Genomic DNA, 20253 nt, shown 5'->3' with positions numbered 1-20253 from the left:
GTATTTATTAGCATGCTTTATTTTTACTATTGAGAACCCAAGGAGTGCAAGGCTGCAGTAAAGGTTAAGAACCACCGCATGAGTGAGACGTGATGATGATGAAGAAGTCGCGGGGGTTCCGTGCCCTGCACCCACAGCCCTCCAGCTCCTCCCCTGCCGTCTCCGCAGTGACTCCCCGACTCCCCGCCCCCTCGACTCGAAGCGACCTTGGCAGTCTCCGCACCTTCTGCTGCTCAGCGCGACATCACCGAGGGCGCGTAGCGGGCTCCAAGGTGAGATGCGTGTCGCTGCCCGTCTCTACACGCGTGTCAGAGTGACTAAGTGACTGCGTCTACACACGCGTCTGTGAGTGACTACACGTGTCTGAGTGACTGTACTCGTGTCAGTGACTAAGTGACTGTCTCTACACGCGTGTCTGAGTGCGAGTGACAGTCTCTACACGCGTGACTGCGAGTGACCGTATCTACACGTGTGTCAGAGTGACTACACGTGTCTGGGTGACTGTACTGGTGTCAGAGTGACTAAGTAACTGTCTACACGCGTGTCTGTGACCGTACTCGTGACTGAGTGACCGTATCTACGCACGTGTCAGAGTGACTAAGTGACTGTCTACACACGTGTCAGAGTGACTACACGTGTCTGGGTGACTACTCATGTCAGTTACTAAGTGACTGTCTCTACACGCTGTTCTCAGTGACTGGGAGTGACCGTCTCTACACACGTGTCTAAGTGACACGTGTCTGAGTACATCTCATGTATGTCCAAGCGAGCCACGCCGAGTCATATCACTCGTTTTCAAAAGGGCCTCCTGCCGCTGCAATTGGGTTGTTTTTAATTTGTCATACTGTTATACGTTTACATCAAAGTACACAATGTTGAATGGGATGAGAAGCCTTGCGCGAGGGGGCAACACTCTATTCCCACCGTAGAAATGGAATCAACGGATGTGCTATGAGTCCACACACTTTTACCGCCGTCTGCTGGCGAGCCAGGGCTACGGCTCCTCCTCCATAGTCCACCCACGGATTAAGAAGGAGCGTTTCACAACAGCGTCTGTGTGTGATCCACCAACCCTCGCCGCCTCTACAGTGCTGGATCACCAGGCAGTCGCAGCCACGGTGTGGTTGCATGGCCACCAACAACCACCAACAAAAACCACCCACCACCACCACGAACCGCCCCGCTCTCACGATTGGCTATGGGGCAGCTGGGATAACGTCACTGCGGTTGAAGTGGAATCGGTTCGTCATTGCCCTGGCACTGGTGGCCCGGTATAAATATCGCGGGCTGGGTGGTGGCGGGAATGGGGGGGGGTCGGGTTACGTCGCAGCTGTCGTCCTGCCCATCCATATTTAGCCGGGGGGCTCCGTGTGCCCCGGCCCGGAATAGCCGCGGCGGCGGCAGTGGCGGCGGCTTCGCGGGCCCGCCAAGAATATAGCCGCGTGGTGGGGTGACCCGGCTGAGTTGGTGGTGTGGTGGAGGGTTAGGGGGAGATTGCGTGCGGTGTTAATGCCCGTCGTCTCTCTGTTTTTTTCCGTGCGGTGTCAAAACCCGCGGATTGTAAGAAAGGGTCACCGTTTCTGAGTCGGGTGTTCTCGTGTGTGTTGGGAGTGCAACGGGTAGCGTGCCGCACTGCGCTACAAACCCGGCGACCCGAGTAAAATTCCAGCTCACTACCAAATAACAGTGGCGAATATTTGAACCAGTCCTCCCCGAGGTCGACTCAACCTCAAATGAGTGTGTAAACATCCTCACTAGGAAGACAAAGGTGGTTGGGCGTGGTGTTCAGGCCACACACCACCTCCGTGCTGATCTTTCATCGGTGTCCGCGAACAGCACTTGCACCCAACAGCCCGTGTAAGCTACACGGGGCAAACTCGTCTTCATCGTGCGTGCCGCTCACAGGGCCAACGACAGCTCCCAGATGGAGGCAGAGCAGCTCACGTGCCCACCTTGCCAAGAGGCCCCCCAGGACCCCACAAATCCCGAGACCCCCTCCCCCCCCATGATACCGGAGGCCACGGCGACCCTCGAGATCGCCCCGGCTCCCGAGAGCCCTGGGAACTCGGAGACAGCTCCTGAGGGCAGTGCGTCGCTGGAGGCCGAAGTGGCGTCGCGGTCCGTGAAGGTCGGCCCAGCATCGCCGCCGCAGGAGGCCCCCTGCAAGGCCGAGGGGCCGCCCGCAGTGACAGCAGAGGCTGTGCTGGAGGAGACAGGCGCGCAGTTGATAGAGCCTGGCAAAGTGGAGGAAGCCGAGTTGTCTGCAGTCCAGGAGCTGCTGACACATCCGGTGAACAAGAAGAAGTTTGGTGAGTGGTGGCGTGGCTGTGGACCATGTTACTCTATGGGCAAATGCTCGTCTATGGGCAATGTTAATCTATGGGCAATGCTAGTCTATGGGCAAATGCTCGTCTATGGGCAATGCTAGTCTATGGGCAAATGCTCGTCTATGGGCAATGTTAATCTATGGGCAATGCTAGTCTATGGGCAATGTTCGTCTATGGGCAATGTTCGTCTATGGGCAATCAAACTTAATTTGGAGCTTTCGTGACTGCAGGAATTATTATTTGGTTCTTTCGGTAATGTCACGTATAAAGATAAAATAATAAATTAAATTAAATACTAGCATACGACGTTTCGATTGCAACACAAACAATCATCATCAGGTATAAATTAAATAAAAAACACAAATCTAGTATACTTAGAAATGTAATGTAATACAACAGAGAGTCGGATAACATAACAGTCAACACCCTATCTGGTTGATTACGTTCTTCCTGAGAATGCTACATTTGAGAGAGAGATTAAACACAGAACCAGAAACATAGACAGACATATAAGCAGACAGATATCACAGAGATAAATAGAGAGAGAGCCAACATAGGCACAAAGAGAAACTATGCCTCTGTGTCGAGGCCTTAAATAGAGAAAGGGGGGGCGGGGAGAGAGGGAGGGGTTAGAGAAATTAGCATGTCCATGAGTGGAAACGGTGAGTGGCAAGGTGTAAAAAGCTTGAGAGAGGGGGGCAGGGGCGGAGAGAGAGGGGTTAGAGAAATTAGCATGTCAATGAGTAGCACGATGAGTGGTACGGTACGAAAGCTTGAAAAAATTAGGAGGCAGGGAGAGAGACACACTAAATTAACTAACCTAGCAAAAATTTCGAAATGTAATGCAATGCAACACAGAGGGTCGGTCAACACACAATTAACGCATAGCCTGGCTGATTACGTTCTTCCAAAGATTGCTAAATTAGAAGTTAAGTGTGAAATTTGAAAAAACACAGGCACGAAGACCGATACACAAGCAGTCTATGGGCAATGCTAGTCTATGGGCAATGTTCGTCTATGGGCAATGCTAGTCTATGGGCAGTGTTCGTCTATGGGCAATGCTAGTCTATGGTCAATGTTAGTCTATGGGCAATGTTAGTCTATGGGCAATGCTAGTCTATGGGCAATGTTCGTCTATGGGCAATGCTAGTCTATGGGCAATGTTCGTCTATGGGCAATGCTAGTCTATGGGCAATGTTCGTCTATGGGGCCGTCCATGAATGACGTCACGCACCTTAGGGGGGGGGGGTCAGACATTTGTGACGATGTGTGACGAGGGGGGGTTGAGAAATGTGACATCACATCAAAATGCACAACTTTAAATAAATAGACAATACGTTCTACTTTATTAAATCGACTTTTTAATAAATGTTTTCTCCTACAACATCAGAGTGCAGCCGCACATTAAATACACACTACAATGACAATAGTTTAAAGCGATTTGATGCATGTTTTATATTTTGTTGGGGGGGGGGAGGGGGGGGGGAGGGGGGGGGCAGAGCTTTGTGACGTCACATTTGAGGGGGGATCTGACTTTTTGTGACGCCGTGTGACGAGGGGGGGGGGGTCAAAAATCGTCCAAAATCGCGTGACGTCATTTATGGACGGCCCCAATGGGCAATGCTCGTCTATGTGTAATGTTATTCTATGGCCAATGTTCGTCTATGGGCAATGCTAGTCTATGTGTCGTGGGTTCAACTGAGTCGCCCTCTTAGACTTGGAGGCAGCGCATTTATTTAGTTCCAACACAACGGAGTGACTTCCTCTTTAACAAGACAACAACCTAGGGTGGTGACCACCCAGCTAATTACCCCTGGCTACTGAGTAACTGTTAATTCCGGATCCTGGTCTGCGTGCTGGAAGACTCGTAGAACGGAGATCGTAGACGAAGGGTTTCTTCACCGGGACAGACAACCACGATCCCTCTCGGGAAACTGCTTATATTCTCTGCGGCTTGGCCGGCTCTGTCCTTGGACACGCCCCCTTCCAGAGCCATCGGGAAGAACCTGGGTTCCAATCACGTGGCCCTCCTAGCCCCCTCTTGGGGCCCCCCTGTCAGTTAAACTGGTCACGTGTCCTCCCGGGTCAACCAAAGTTCTATGGCCTTACCCGACCTTTCTCTTAGGTCGGCACACACACGCCGTGCCCTCTCGCGCCGGCACTGCACTTACAGCATGGTGCCATCCAGCGATGTCACTCCACGCACACCGTGCTCCTCTAGGGCCCGTACTGCACCCACAACATGGTGAAATCCAGCGATGTCACTGCATCTTTACATTGAGAGCCTATGGGCAATATTAGTCTACGGACAACGCTAGTCTATGGTTAGTCGCGCGGTGTTCTTTCTCAAAGACGTCGGTGAGCATGTCCGTGATATTTTAGTTTACTCTAGAACTTTGCATCAGTCACTCCTTCCAGTTGCATCAAATTTCTTCTGTAAATACATTCGCCATCTTCCCCAGCTTCGGTGCGGATCAATTCTGTAAATAAAAGTCCAACACGACATAGTTACTAGATCTCGGCACAAAAGCAATTCGTGCCGCCCGAACCCAGACGCCGATTCCCGGAGTGTGGGGGCTAAACCCAGAGGGGGAGTCCAACCCAGTCGTATCTCACGGTGGCACCCACTTACGTGAGCATGCGTGTTTGCGTTTGTCTTTGTGTGTGCGTGTGTGCATGCATGTGAGGATCGGTAGTTTAGCGGTTAGTACGTTGCACTATGAACCTGACGACCCGAGTTAAATTCCCACTCACGGCCAACACCAGTGACAATTATCTGAACGGGTCATGGGCCCTCCCCTAGGTTGACTCAGCATCAAATGAGTACCTGGTGCGATGTGTACACAACGCCACTGGGGAGACAAAAGCGGCCGGCCGTGGTACTGGCCACCCACCCCCTCGTGTGCCGGGCCGGCTTTCATAGGTGCTCGCTAACAGTACTTGTCCCAACAGTCTGTTAAGGTTATACTAGGGATTTTTGTCTTTGTTTTGTGCGAGTGCGTGTGCAGCCAAGCTGCTAGTGCAGCTCATGGAGTCGCTAAGCGACTTCGCCAGCCCCGAGGAGAAACTGGCGGCGCTCTGCAGCAGATACACAGAGATGGTAGTGATGGGCACGCACGCACGCCACGCACGCACACCACGCACGCACGCCACGCACGCACGCCACGCACGCACACCACGCACGCACACCACACATGCCCATGCTGAGTCACCCATGCAGTCTTTGCCGCGTCACCGCGCGTGTCTCTCAGTCTCTGCAGGCCCGGTCATCGCGCCAGCTCGCCGCCGCCGCGTCCCATGAACGTGACCTCCTGCGCACTGACAACCACCGCCTGCTGCTCATGAAGGGGAAACTCGAGACTCTGTGCAGGGAGCTGCAGCGCAACAACAAGCAACTGCTGGTGAGGACCTCCACCGTCCATCCATCGGACTTTTTAAACACAAACCTTGGTGCAGCCGACGTTTCGCTTGCGTGGGTCACGGATTGGGAACGGGGCGGGCGACAAATAACCGTTGGGGCCGCCGGTGGCCATTTTGCAGCCAGCGTCTTCAATCGGCCTCGTCACGGTCGTGTTTGTCGGGCGGCGGTCGCGGCCATCGTCGCGCTCGACCATTTTCATTGTCGTCGCCGCCGATGATCGCCGTGACTAGCCGCCGGTTGTGCATTCGGACAATGGGCTGGGAGCAAAGCAATTAACGGACGGCGGTTGTCCCCCACCCCCCTCCTGTGGCCACATGCAGGACGAGAGCCTGGAGCGCGTGCACACGGAGGAGAAGAAGCGGCGGGAGATGACGGAACACTTCCAGGCGACGCTCGACAACATCCGCAAGCAGATGGAGCTGAACGAGGGCCGCAGTGACCGGCTCCGCGGCGAAAACCAGGAGCTGGCGGAGCGGCTGAGCACGCTGTTGCGAGACTATGCGCAGCGGGAGGAGGTGAGCCTTCCGCCACCGAGTCGCCAGCGCGAAGCCCGCGGCCGTTTTTCTCACGTTGATGCCTCATTGTGTTTCCCTCTCGCTCAGCAAGTGGCGAAGATCCTCAAGTACCGGGAGCTGCAGCAGCAGCTGTCGGCCGTGAAGCTGCAGGAGGAGTCGGAGCTGCGGCACGACGGCGAGCAGCGGCACGAACGTGACAAGGAGTTTGTGCGTCGCGCACTGTGGCCACCACAAGCACACACACACATATGCACGCACGCACGCACGCATGTGAGGTTCGCGCATTGTGCAAGAACACGTGTGTAAAGTTAATGCGTTATGCGGGACACACGCACGTGAAGTTCATGTGTCACGTGAGACACACGCATGCATGATGTTTACGCGTCATGTGGGACACACACAAATGAAGTTCACGTGTCGTGCAGAACATGCACGCATGATGTTCACGTGTTATGCGGGACACACACACCTGATGTGTGATGCACCTGACACACCCACCTTGCAGAGGCCATATGTGATGTTCACATGCGTCAAGCGTGTCCCGCGTGGCATTCATACCCCTTGCGTAACACACGTGCGACGTTCACATGTGCTCCAAACCTGGTGACCCGAGTTCGATTCCTGCTCATGGCCAGCATCAGTGGCGAATATCTGAACAGATCCTAGGCCTCTTCCTTGGGCGATTCAGCCATAAACAAGTATTTGGTATGATGTGTAAACATCACCACTGGAGGGACAAAATGGCCAGGGCGTGGTGCTGGCCAAACCACCCTCATAGATACTCCGTGTAGGCTGTACAGGGGGATGTTTGTCTTTGTGCGTGCCATCGTAAGCTGCTCATTAACAGCACTTGCCCCAACAGACTGTGAAGGCTATTTTAGGGATCTTCGTCTTTTGCCGTCCTTAGCTGCTGCACCAGGCGGCTGAGAGCAAGCTGGTGCTGAAGGTGATGGAGGAGAAGGAGGAGGCTCTGAAGAGACAGGTGAGGGGCAGCCACTGCGCCCCACTGCTCACCACCACCACCGCCCACACAGTACCTTGCCGTGCCCACAGAGAAACCACGATTATCGATGCTCTCCAACTCAGGTTGAGAGCATTCGTGCATCAGTTCTGTCCGTGTGTTCGTCTGTCTGTCACAGGGTGGTGGTGGGTGGGATGATAAGTCTCCTACAGATGATCAAATTATAACTGGAAAACAAATGCAGAATTTCATCATCATTGCTTCAACACAAGCAAACTCGACCGATTTTGTCTTTTGTCAGCGGCCAGGCTTAAGCTTATCAGTAATCAGGCTTAAACCAAAGGGAGCCCTTGCCTTATGAACATCTATGAACATTCACCAGCATCTGTTCAAGCAAGCTTGCCTCTGCTGATGAAACACTGAATATTAAAAGCAGTCCTTGCCCATAAACTTTTCACAGTTCACCGCAGCACTGGTTCAAGCGAGCCCGACTGCTAATGAGACACTGACCGTCGAGACCGATCCAGAATTTTGCTCGCACCGAACCAATGCTGTTGACATTACATGCTCCGAGGGGAAAGGCTGTGAGGCTGATCGGATGTGGGAAGGAATCGTCGTGTTGTCTACTTCCTTACTTTGTTCCCTACGTGTGGCTCATGCACCCTGAGTTAAAACGGGGTTGAGGGGGATTGGGGGGTAGGTAGCGTGAGCCGTGGACCTGCCCCTTGGGCGGAAAGCTCTATCGGAGGACTCATAGTTGGTTGAGCGACTCTGCGGTGCCTGTGCAACCGTATGTGTGTCTGCGTGTGTTTGCCGACAGCTGCTGCTTTACACGCAGAGGATTTCCGAGTTCCAGGAAATGCTGACCAAGAGCAGCAAGAGCTTCTCCACCTTCCGCGGCGAAATGGACCAGGTTCGTCATCGCATGATAATGCCGCACGCACGCATTCACATCAACATGTGGCCAGTCGTATTGGGGGTTGATGGCCACTGGGGAGACAAAGGCGGCCCGGCGTGGTGCTGGCCACCCACCCCCTCTGGTGCCATGCCGGCCTTCATAGGTGCTACTCGCTACGAGCACTTGCCCCGAAAAGTTTGTTTAAGGCTACACGGAGTAATCTTTTCTTTAGACACCATGTGTGTGCGACACTGTGTATGTGTGTATGTGCGGCCAAGGGGGGTCTGGATGGGTGCGAGGGCCTGTTAACCCCTCCACATTCAACTGAACTACCACTAAAACACGTGTTAAAAATCGAATTAACCTTGTGCTGGAGGCCCTGGGGGGGCAGGCGTCTATAACATCTCCTGGCCAGGAGACTGAATCCTTACCTTCGGCATTCCTCCAGAAACAGCAAAAGGCCATTGTGGGTGGCCATGTGGAATGTTCCACTGCTCACTGCAGAGGAAAGGCTGCCACTCCTCAGGAGCTGGACAGGTACCACCTCGATCTCTGCGGTATTCAGGAGGTCCAGTGGACTGGCTCTGGCTCCTTCCACCTTAAGGAGTGGACAGTCCTCAACTCGGGACATGAGACTGCCAAACAACAGGGAGTGGCTCTTCTTCTGAACAAAATAATGAAAGGGGCATTGGAGCATGGTGGTGAGGTGTGGGAAGCTATAAGCCCCAAGCTAATGTGGACTCACCTTTCCATCAACCAGAGGCGAGGAGTGGTGGTCATGGTTACTTATGCTCCCACCGAAGATGAACATCAGTGGAAGGATGCAGGCAAGGCTGTTGAGTCAGATGACTTCTATGACGTCCTGTCACAGGTGCTAGCTAAAGTGACCCCTCTGGATAGAGTCATCCTGTTTGGTGACTTTAACACCCAAGTGGGTCATGATGCTGGAACCTCGTCTGGAGTGATTGGAAAGCATGGACCAGATCAGCTCAATAACAACGATAGGAGGGGACTAGACGTTTGTGCAGCCCATGGGCTTGTAATTATCAACACACTGTTCCGGTGTTGGCGCATCCACACAACATCATGGATGCATGCCGGGTCCAAGAAAGAACATCTGCTGGACTATATTGTGACGGAACAGCAGTTGCAGGCCCATGTGCTTGACACCAGGACCAACCAGGGAGCTAATCTGCCCACTGACCATCGGCTTGTCATCTGTAAGATGCGCCTGCCATGTTTCCACTCTGGTGGCAGGTGTGCATCCAGGACCCCATTCAACCCCACAGTGTCCTGGTCTCAGCTAGCTGATAAAGTTGCAAGTAAGAATTTCATCATCGCTTGCAACTGGGGTTGGCATCGTCCTCCACTCCTCCTGATACCAAGGGGAAATGGCCGAGGTTTAGGACTGTGGCCCATGCAGCTGCAATGGCTGCTTTGGATGCACAGTCCAAACCTCCCCAGAGACCTTGGCTGTCAAAAGAGGTGTTCCGGCTGGCTGTGAAAAAGCGACAGGCCCACTCTCACCAGCTACAGCATCCCACGTCAAACAATGAGGAGGCTAACTGCAGCCTTCGCTCAGAGGTTCGGAGAGCCGTGCGGCACTGCAAGGATGGGTGGTGGTCGCAGATTTCTGGGGAGATGGAGTCTGCCTCCATAGCCTGCAAACACAAATCACTTTTTAACTCCATCAAAGAAATAACTTGCAGCACCACACCCATTACCATCATTAGGGGAAAGAAAGGTGATCTGATCTCTGACCCCCAAGAACAGGTTTGCAGATTTGCGGAGCATTTCTGAGGGGAAATCCTTCAGCCTGGAAAACATCAAGGGGCAAAGTGGGGATGACCCTGCTGAGGCTACGTGCCTCAAATATTGGAAGAAGTAGTCACCCCTGTGAGTGGCTGGCTGAAGTGCCATCTTTTGGAAGTACAGACGGTGATCCAGAGTCTGAGACCAGAAAAAGCATCGGGCAGAGTTGATCTCCCAAGCGAAATGTTGAGGGAGGATGACGTTTGTGCGCAGACTGCCCTAGATGACATCAATAACAGGCTGGACCACTGGATGGGTTCCGCAGGATTAGAAGGATGCCCTGGTGGTCCCACTCTTTTAGAAGGGGGACCACACAGACTATAACAACTACAGGGGCATCTCCTTCCTCAGTGTGCTAGTGTAGTGAGATGAAATGTTGTCACTCTATGGTTAGCGCCAGCCACTATTACACATGTGCTGCTGAGCATCGGGTAATGGAGGGACACGTGACTGGGAGCCGGGGGCTTCTTACTTGATAGAGCAGGCGGCGTGGCCGAGGGCGCGGCGAGACCGCGCCCAGGGAAATAAAGGAGGAGCTCCGACAGGGATCGGGGTTCATTGTGGGGATCAGCCTGGGATCCCGCGTCTCTTCGTCGTCACTCTCCTCGTTCGTCGGAAGTTATAGCTTCAGGTCGTGGGTCAAACAGCGTGAGTGCTGGCTGGCCCGTTCACTACAGTAATCCGCACGCACATAGTGAACAGATAGCCACACCTAGCTATAGAACCTGAAGTGGTTAGAGCAGTGTAAATAAACGTGTTGCCTCCAACTATAGTGTGTGTGACTCAGTGCTATATACACTACACTAGGAAAGGTCCTGGCAAGGATTATTCAACATCACTACAGTAATTTTACTGGAGCAGTTACACCTGATGACGGAGGCTTGTGTTTCTTCAGAAACGTCGTGATTTTATTATTATTTTATTTTATTATTATTATTTTTACCTACGTGACTTTGCCGAAAGAACCTAAGAGTATCACCTTGCCAGGTACGCTGAGGAGAGGCTTGTAGAGCCCCAATGTTGTTTCAGGAAATGTCGGTCCTGCACAGATGCCATATTTTCTGTACGTCTGCTACAGCAGAGGTGGAGGGAATTCGAAAGGGACCTAGATCTCTGCTTTATTGACCTGGTGAAGCCCTATGATAACATCAGTAGGCCTGTGCTCTGGGTTGTTCTTCGTGTTTTCGGAGTCCCTGACTCTCTGTTCACAATCATTAAGGACCTTCAAGATGGTGCGCAGGCCCAGGTAAAACTACGTGGCCGGGAGTCAGAGCCAATCCTTGTCCGCCCTGGTGTGATAGGGTTGTCCTCTGGCTCCATTATTTAACATCAATTTTGACCACATCGTTTGTAAAGCCTTTGAGGGCTGTACCGGAGGAATTTTCATCTGGTACAGATACAATGGGAGGCTGATCGATGCCTGGGTGCGGTCAAGGGTTGCCTCCCTATTGGTCAACTATGTTATATATGCTGATGATCTGGTGAATGCTGCTCACTCAGACGAGGAGTTGGAGGTGTTTCTGCTGAACCTGGAGCGTGTGGGGCCTTACCATCAGCCCGACTGAAACTAAGCACCTGCCTGGGTATTTTGTGCCATCAGACACTCCACGCCCACAACTCCCAATTGCTAATGGGGCAGTTGTGGATAGAATGGAGAGTTTTCCATAATTGGGCGGTGTGCTCATGACCGGCTCCGGTTTAACAGCAGAGGTCTCACTCCGAATCAGTCGAGCGGCAATATCTTTTCATCGGTTGCGTAACGCTGTGTGGAAGCTACCTGGTCTGTCGCTCCACACAAAGCTTCAGGTCTTCTCGGCCACGGTCATTCCCTCCCTTCTCTATGCTTGCGAAACGTGGACCCCACTAATGGAGCATCTTCGCCAGTTAGAAACATTTAGGCTGGCGTGCCTACAATCCATCCTGGGTTTAACCAGGCTGGATGTGAGGAGCTCACAAATCCTTGAAAGATCTGGGCAAAGTCCCATCGGTGAGCTCCTCCGGCAGGCAAGGCTGCGTTGGCTGGGTCATGTAGCCCGCATGCCCAGCCACCGCATGCCTAAACAGATTTTGTTCGGCCGGATTGAGGGGGATAAACGGGCGCGGCACGGGCTAGAGAAGAGATGGAGTGATGTGGTGGTACAGGAGGACGTGGAGCTGAGTGGACTTGCCGATGACTGGTACCAGCGGTGTCAAGATCGGCCTCTGTGGAGGAGGCTCGTGAAGGAAGCTACTGGGCAGTTGGAGGCAATCGCCCTCCAGCAACAACGGAGGGCGGAGGAGCGACGCTCACAACAACGAGCAGAGCGCCAGGTGGCTAAAGCACACCAAGTTGGCACAGTAGGGGGCACAGGTGGTGCATCAGCCAGTCATCTCAGTCATCTCAGTCAGTCAACCAGTGGCACCTGGGTCTGCCCCGTGACCTCCTGCCAGCGGGCGTTCGACACTTCACGTGGCCTCAATGTGCACATCGCCTGGCACAAGCGTCGTGGTGACGTCATCACCACTTAGTGTCGAATGGCGGTTGTTGTTGTTGGGTTTGCACGTGATGCGCAGATGACAAAGAAGATCATGAAGCTGGAGAAGGAGGCACTGGTGTGGAAGGAGCGCTGGCAGCAGAGCAGCCGGGCCCTACTGGACATGACTGAAGAGGTGACGACACGACACACAATGCTATCAGAACCAATGTCATGGTTCATAATTAGTGTATTTTGGGTTTGATCATCGTTTAGGTGTAATGTCACATATTTATTTTTACTATAACCCTCCACTACCACCCAGCGACTGGCCAATCAAATCAAGTTTTCACGGCTATGGGCAAATATGCCAATTTATTTGGTTTGTCAGCAAACAGGAGGAGGAAAGATGAAAAGTCCACACACTGGAGATTACAAGCAGCATCGGCAAGGAGGTGTTAACAAACGCTCAGCTGTCCTCCCCTGACCATGCTAAATGTAAAGAGCTGAGCATTATCACCTAATCTCTCTCTAGCGTAGAGCAAGTACAGTGGTACCTCGGTATAAGACCGCTTTGGAATATATCGAATTTGGTATACGTCGTGTTTTTACGAGAGGAAAAATGTCTTGGGATACGACGTCTTGCTTGGGATACGATGCGCTGGCTAGAACTTGTATGGGTCGGGATGAGTCACCGCGTACAGTACGCGCGTATGCCCCGTTCACGACTGAAATAAAGCGAGAGGGGCGGGGTGGCATGGGGGAGAGGGCGGGGGGCGGGGGGCGTGGGGGAGAGGGGCGGGAGGGCGTTGGGGAGAGGGGCGGGGGGGCGTGGGGGGCGTGGGGGGCTGCCCCCATGGATGGTGGAGCCCCGGGTCGAGGTGCGCGCGACGTGCGGGGTTGAGGCACGTCACGTGGCCAGCGCAGCTGACAGCAGCGCGGTCACGTGGCTTCTATATGCATTTTAGTAATTGGTGTTTAAATTATTTTATACAACCCCATTAATGTATAATATGCCATATAAAATATAATTTCTTATACTCTGGAATGGATTATTTCCTTTCCCATTATTTATATTGGGAAAAATTGGTTTGGTATACGTCATTTTCGGTATAAGTCCTACCTTCTGGAACCAATTAACGATGTACACCGAGGTACCACTGTATGTGCAAATCACACGTCCCAGTTTAAGTATGTAAGCCATGTGATAGCTTCAGGAGTATTGCGACTAGTTATGCTTAGTCCGCTGGAGAGCGGGCGTAGGATGCAGTTGTTCACAATATGGTCCATTGTCTGGTTCAGGTGGCCGCAATCACACTGTGGGTTGTCTTTAATTTTCTTCTTGTGGAGGAGGTGTGCGCAGTGACCTGTTGCTGTTCTGAAATGGTTCATAGAGCACCATAGTTTTCTTGGCAGATCAACACCGTGCATAGCAATCATGGGATCCTCGATGAGGCTTTTATTTGGAATGTCCACAGAACTCCACAGTGTTCGCCAGCGGTCTTCAATAGACCCCGCTTCATCCAATTGTCTTGCACAATCACAGATTGGTTTCCAGGATTTCAAACGAGTTCGTGGAGTGTTAAGCAGGTCTTGTTGTAATGGTAAATGTACACTGCCTCAGATTTTTTTCCAATAGGTTTGCTGTCGCTGCATCCCGGCGGAGGTTTGCTGGTGTAATGTTGGCCAGAACCGGTAGCCACTCAGTGGGAGTGCATTTCAGTATGCCCGTTATTGTTCGAAGGACGCTGTTGTTTTGGACGTCCAATTTCTTTGTGTGGGCGCTTGATGCCCAGACTGACACGCAGTACTCGGCGCTGGAGTGCACGAGCGCGAGGGCGGTCATGCGAAAAGTTTTGGTGGTGGCCATCCCACTTTGTCCCGGGCCAGTTTGCATAACAGAGCTCCTCTGATTTTTTTTTTCACACCTTTTCAATGTGCTTTTTGAATGTGAGGCTTCTGTCTAGTGGTATGCCAAAGTACTTGGTATATTGGTCATTTTTGACAGATTTACCACAGAATGTCATTTCCAACTGGGCGATTATGTCATGATCTTTCACCTGGCAGCCCTTTGATTGGTGGAAAACCAACCACCATCGGGTTGGCTGCCCACCACTTGCATTAACATTGGCTGCTGACATTTGCGCTACGCCTATTTCAAACCCTTATAATAAGTCAGGTGGAACAACCACAGTAAGAAAATGCTGAAGTAGGTGAGAGAGCTGCCGTGGCAAGAGGTTATATAGGAAAGAAAGGGGGGAGGCAAGGGAGGAGAGAGAGAGAGGGGGGGTGTGGGGTAGGGGGGTCTGCTTGAGCATTAGGGGAAGAGGACGTGAGGCTGGGGGGGAAGTGGGCGGGGCTAGAAGTGGGAAGCTGAGTGTGGGACACGGGGGCAAAAAAATCTATTAGTAAACGGCAGGTAGGATGGAAACAACCACAACCAGTTAAGGCATTACCTGGTTAATAACATCCTTCCAATTATTGTCCAATTTGTATCCATCTTCTCGGTTGAAGTTATGTCTGTTTATATATCTGGATGGCTTCATGAACGGACCTTTGATAGTTGCCCGAAGATTTGCAGAGTACCTTGGTCTCGGAAAAAAACTATATTATGCAAGCCCACGCCGTTATAACAATGGTCAGCTACGGCAGAGGTATTGGTTCTGCTGTGTTTCAGATCTGCCTTGTGTTCGCGAACACGGTCCGAGACATGTCGTTTCGTTTCTCCAATGTAACTGCTACCGCAGGTACAACTCAGTTTGTTGACTCCAGGGTATTGCATGTCAGGAATTACCTCCTTCACAGATGGGATTAGATCACGTATTTTGTGTATTGTATTGAATAGGACCTGGATCTTGTGTTTGTTTAATATTTTGGAAATATTTTTTGGTAACACCTGTTATGTATGGTAAAGTGATGGTTTTGATTGGCTTCTCAGGAGATTGTTTCTCCATGGTTGTAGAATCAGCTTTGCGAATAATGCGGTCCGAGTACCCATTCATCTTGAGGGCTTGGTGTACGTGTTCCAGTTCACTGGCTAGGTGGTGTTAGTCGGAGATGCAGTGGGCCCTATGGTGTAGTGTTTTGATGAGGGAATTCTTCTGGGCTGGATGGTGGTGGAAATCAGGTTTCAGATAGGAATCTGTGTGGGTGGCTTTCTTATAGACAGTGTCCCAACGAACCGTCAGGCCTCTTCTCAGGCAAAACATCCAGGAATGGTAGCTTACCATCCTTCTACACTTCCATGGTGAGTTTGATGGATAGAATTGATGTGATTGAGAAATTGGTTCTTACCTATATCATCTCTTGCCACAGCAGCTCTCTCGCCTACTTCAGCATTTTCTTGCTGTGGTTGTTCCACCTGATGAAGATTGCTTGTGTTGCGATAAAAACGTCGTGATTTGTTTTACTTGATTTTTACCTACATTACTTTACCGAAGGAACCAAAGAGTATGGATTCCTGCAGTTACGAAAGATTCAAATCGAGATTACTTTGAGCCTATCTACGTGACTTTACCGAAAGACCCAAAGAATGTCTTATCCATTGATTTTATAGTTCACGAGTAGGTTATCTTCAGCGTGGGTTTCCTGGAGTGCTACAACATCAATGTGTTCTTGATGTAAACACTTGGCGAGCACCTCACTCTTTGCTCATGAGAGGCCTTCCACGTTTAGTTGGTACACTTGAAATGCAGGTCCCACTCTTCTTTGGCTGATCATTTGGCCTTTAAAAGGACCGCTTTTTGCATGCGATTTGCACATATTTCAAATCGAAAATACACGATTTCCAAAAAGGCCGAATTTATGGTATTTGTCGTGAGATGAGGCACTTAACAGGTGGGTCGTAAGAAGGCTACCATCTTCCACCCTGATGATGCTGGTTGTGAACAGCTGATGATGCTGGGTGGTAACCCCTGATGATGCTGGTTGTAATTTCTAGTAAAACGTCGTGCAAAATTGTCACTTTTTTTGCTTGCTTTTCAACGTTCTTCCTCTGGTTTCCATTTGGATATCTCGTGGGGCAGCGCGACCCTCGTGTGTTAGAGAATGGCCCACAGAAGCTGATATATCTCAGATGGTGCCGCGGTGGCAAGATGTTAATGACCTCGCCTGGTTTTCAGAATTCGTGGGTTTGATCCCGCCCTCGACTGCTGTATATTTGGAGTGTGCATGTCTCCCTCTCCTCGTGGTGGCCTGGATTTTTTTTCCAGATCCCTCTGGTTTTTCCCTCCACATTTAGAAACATGCGTTGAGAGTATTTGGCTGCTATGATGAAGAGCTATATTGCTCAGTGAGCCTTACCTGGTAAAATTTAAAATAATAGAGCTATTTCAGAGCTGTCTCCTAGATGATAATTGCTGGTGAACTCTGGTCCATGCACGGTAGGGGGCAGCACTTTCTGCACCCTCACTGCTACAGAGAAGGACGTTCAGTTTCTTAAATCCCCCCTCCCCGCTTCCGTCCACCCAACAGTAAGAAAGGGGTCAAGTCGAACAGCAGGTCACGTGCGGTGGGGTAAAGTGTGCGCGCTCCCACCTCTGTCCAGTGTGGAAGAGGAGGCCAAATACCGTCGAGAAGAAGGTGGGGGGAGGGGGGCGAACTCGCAATTGCTCTTCTCTCGTGTAGGCCCTTTCAATAGGAATGGCCTAAGCGAGGCATTGCAGAGCTGTACCTTGGCCTCGTTACATGACAAAAGAAGTATGAAGTACTGTCTTCCCTAATTACTTCACACTCCCCACTTCGATTTAAAGCTTTCGTGACTGCAGGGATTCACTTGTTGTTATTGTCAGGTCTGGGGTTCGTGGCAGCAACATCAGATTAGAACCTCTCCCCATCTTTCGTCCGCTGAATTCAGTATTCAAATACTTGCCGAATTGTGTGGGCAACGTGCGCCGGAGACCCACCTCGCTGCAGGTTTCAAGCTGCAAACGGGCTTTGTGGCTACCCTGCGGACCACTTGACAATTTAATTTGTTTGGCTTTGGTCGGGTGGTGGAGGTGTTACATGACAACAAAAAATTTGCCCAATCATTGTGGCGATTATCTGCCTTCTGGCGGTCCTGGGCCGATCCAGCAAAACTGGCAAAACCGCTGCAAAGACTGTATCCATTCCAGCTATTGGTACCACGTGTAGCGTGGCAAACCAAGTAGCTATGCTTGATTTAAGTGTTAAATATTAAATACAGTACATTATACACTTACATACGACAACTTAAACAATGAAAATACTGCACATGTACTGTATGCAGTACATCACCCCATGCAGAGTCTTCCAATTATTTGCATCTATTTGTATGTTTATTAATGCAATTTTATATAGTAAACACATTTAAAACACTCAAAACATAAAACAACACCGAAAAACATGTCATACAAGAATGTGCAAAAATAAGCCATTTCCAATAATAACGATTAGTGATAATTATCCGGCGTTTTGAAAATTTGGCGCCCCACCCCCGAAGCCACCGGATAATCTATTGTGTCTTTACAAACGCCCCCTTTTTGCTTCGTCTCTATCTTTTTTCTCTCCTCCAGAAAGTTGTGCGTGACAAGGAGATGGAATGCCTGCAGCTGAAGCTGCAGCGTTTGGAGCGACTGTGCCGGGCCCTGCAGAGCGAGCGCGGCGACCTGGCATCCTGCGTCAAACAACTAACGAGCCAGATCAATGGCAACGCTCCCAGCGGCGAAGCAGTCGCGAGCTGCGACCTCCCCGCAGACGATGCGCCGGCGTGCAGCTCGCCGAGTCAGCTTGGCAGCGAGGCGGACGACCTCGCTGGTTTGGTATCGGGCGACCTCGCCGGTATGGCTATTGGGGTTTGTGTTCTCACGGACTCTGCATCCTGTGCGCTTGACCAGTTCTCCTGGGAGCTCATCGATTCTAAATTTTCGGTTTGTGATGCCACCGGCTCATCGGCTGGCGAGGCAATGCCGAGCCCCGTACACGGTGCCAGCAGTCCGTGCTCCCCCCCCGGCGAGATCGGCGAGAAGTGCCCAGACATGTCCGGTGACGGGAGTCAGCCACTCGTGGGTTTAGCGCAGCTACCGGCACTGTGTCCTGCTCCGGTATTGCGGAGAGGTGGCGATGGTTTAAGTGATATTGCTGCAGGGCAAATATTGACCTCTCTGCACGCCACTAATACTGACACCGTGGAGAAGTGCGTTGATCCGAAAGTTGGCAGGGTTGAGTCAGACACCACCAGCGCTAACCCAGACGAGGAAGCGGGTAAGGTGGAACGAGACGTCGGTGGTAACCCAAACACAGAATCCAGCGAAGACGATTCTCGTGCAGGTAACGTTGCACTTGGTGTCAGTGAAGCAGAAGGTAAGCTGTCAGTGAAGCAGCCAGAGCCCGAGGTGCATGCAGTAGTGCGCAACAGCGCTTTCGATAGCCTGCAGGCATCGTGCCAGAAGCTGGAAGAGTCTTTTTCCCTCATTAACGCCATGTGCCAGCAGTCGCAGGGCTTTCTGAATGCTCGCAAGCAGACGGCTGGTGCGGCACTAGAGGAGGTAGCGAACGGCTCTTTAACCGGGACGCCATTGCTACTTGGTGTCGAAAAGGAAAGGTTGGAGGCGTCTCCCAAAGAAGGCAACCTCATCCTTTTCTCCGACCAGCAGGGCACAGTCGAACTAAGCAGCAGCAGCATTAGCACTGTGGAGTCACCATCAGACCAGGACGTGAGCTCATCAGCATCACGTTAGAGGATAATCTATCTCGGTCTTGCAGACAACTTGCTCCATCGCTCACACAACAGAGTAGGTCACCAAATTTGTTACATGGTACACCAAGCTGGGACCGTTCCTCGGTAAGCCTAGGTCTATTATCAAAATAACACAGCGGACTGCACTATCGTTCCAACACGGCGACATTGGTACCAGATCTCGGTTACAAATCGATTTCTGACACCCGAACAAAGATGTCAATTCCCGGACTCTCTGGGTCAGACTCAGGTAAGCTGGTCCTGCCACCCAAGTAACTTCTCTGACGAGGCTCTGGTCGGGGTTACCACCAAGAACCAGCTTCTTGGGTCACCATGGCTACTAGGGTTGCACGGCGATACTACGATGATACGAGGTGCACAGTGATTATATTGCTTTGCAAAAGATCGTCATATCACGCATTTAATTTTTCCAATTTTTTATCACGATAATAAAATATTTATCAAATAGCAAGAAACAAAGTTCACAACTATAATAATAAATTTAAAGAAGTTGTTCATCATTAATTCAGCACTTTGTAAAACGTTGTTCGGGTTGATGGGCACGGGGGGGGGGGTTATATGATGTCATCATGTTCCAACAGCGCGTGGTGTGACAAGTGCGACAGACTGTGAAGTCACAATGATTCTACGACTCATGGCAGCCTCAATATTGAGTGAACTGCAGCTAAAGAACTTGTGTGTGGTGATCTTTATTTCTTACGTGAAGAAAAGCAAAGTAACGACGTGATGTGAAAAATGTATTACAAAGTTGAGGGAAAACCACGATAAATCGTCACAGCTTGATATGAGAATCGTACATTTTTAAGGATATTTAAGGCCGTGTCGTATTGCATTGTGAGAGGTTATATTGTGACAACCCTAATGGATAAGCCAGGTGAGGGCTCAAGAGAGGAGGATAGGCGTCTAATTTGTAAGAGTGACCTGGATCACCAAATTAACAAAAAGCACAGCAGCGAACATCAATAAAGCAAAGAGAAATCACGATAAACAACCAAACAGAAATCAGAGCAGAGACAACCAGATAGAGATCAGAGCAGACAGCCAGATAGAGATCGGCTCAAACGCAACCGCACCACACAAGAAAAACAGTGCACAAACGTAGAGACGTTTAAAATGAAATATGTTCTCTTACAAAAGGACATTTACAA

The 20253-nt window shown here is 51.1% G+C and overlaps 1 protein-coding gene across 1 annotated transcript; it reads left to right on the top strand.

The window, feature by feature from the left end:
• Positions 1–19647, top strand: LOC144950388 (uncharacterized). The gene is made up of 10 exons (XM_078880502.1): positions 1–272; positions 1906–2309; positions 5336–5427; positions 5579–5728; positions 6069–6263; positions 6351–6470; positions 7171–7245; positions 8045–8137; positions 12488–12583; positions 17922–19647. The coding sequence occupies exons 2-10, from the start codon at positions 1925–1927 to the stop codon at positions 19083–19085; spliced, it is 2370 nt and encodes a 789-aa protein (XP_078736628.1). The 5' UTR covers positions 1–272; positions 1906–1924; the 3' UTR covers positions 19086–19647.
• The last annotated feature ends 606 nt before the right edge of the window (positions 19648–20253 follow it).

The sequence above is a fragment of the Lampetra fluviatilis genome, chromosome 57 (genome assembly GCF_964198595.1).
Source record: "Lampetra fluviatilis chromosome 57, kcLamFluv1.1, whole genome shotgun sequence".
In the NCBI taxonomy this organism is placed as follows: domain Eukaryota; kingdom Metazoa; phylum Chordata; class Hyperoartia; order Petromyzontiformes; family Petromyzontidae; genus Lampetra; species Lampetra fluviatilis.
The sequence above is the reverse complement of the archived record's forward strand: the minus strand, read 5'-3'. Positions and strand labels throughout refer to the sequence as shown.

Coding starts and splice junctions, on each gene's coding strand:
- LOC144950388 (XM_078880502.1), top strand. CDS start 1,925: ATGGAGGCAGAGCAGCTCACGTGCCCACCTTGCCAAGAGGCCCCCCAG. Junction 2,310..5,335: donor GGTGAACAAGAAGAAGTTTG/GTGAGTGGTGGC, acceptor GTGCGTGTGCAG/CCAAGCTGCTAGTGCAGCTC. Junction 7,246..8,044: donor AGGAGGCTCTGAAGAGACAG/GTGAGGGGCAGC, acceptor GTTTGCCGACAG/CTGCTGCTTTACACGCAGAG.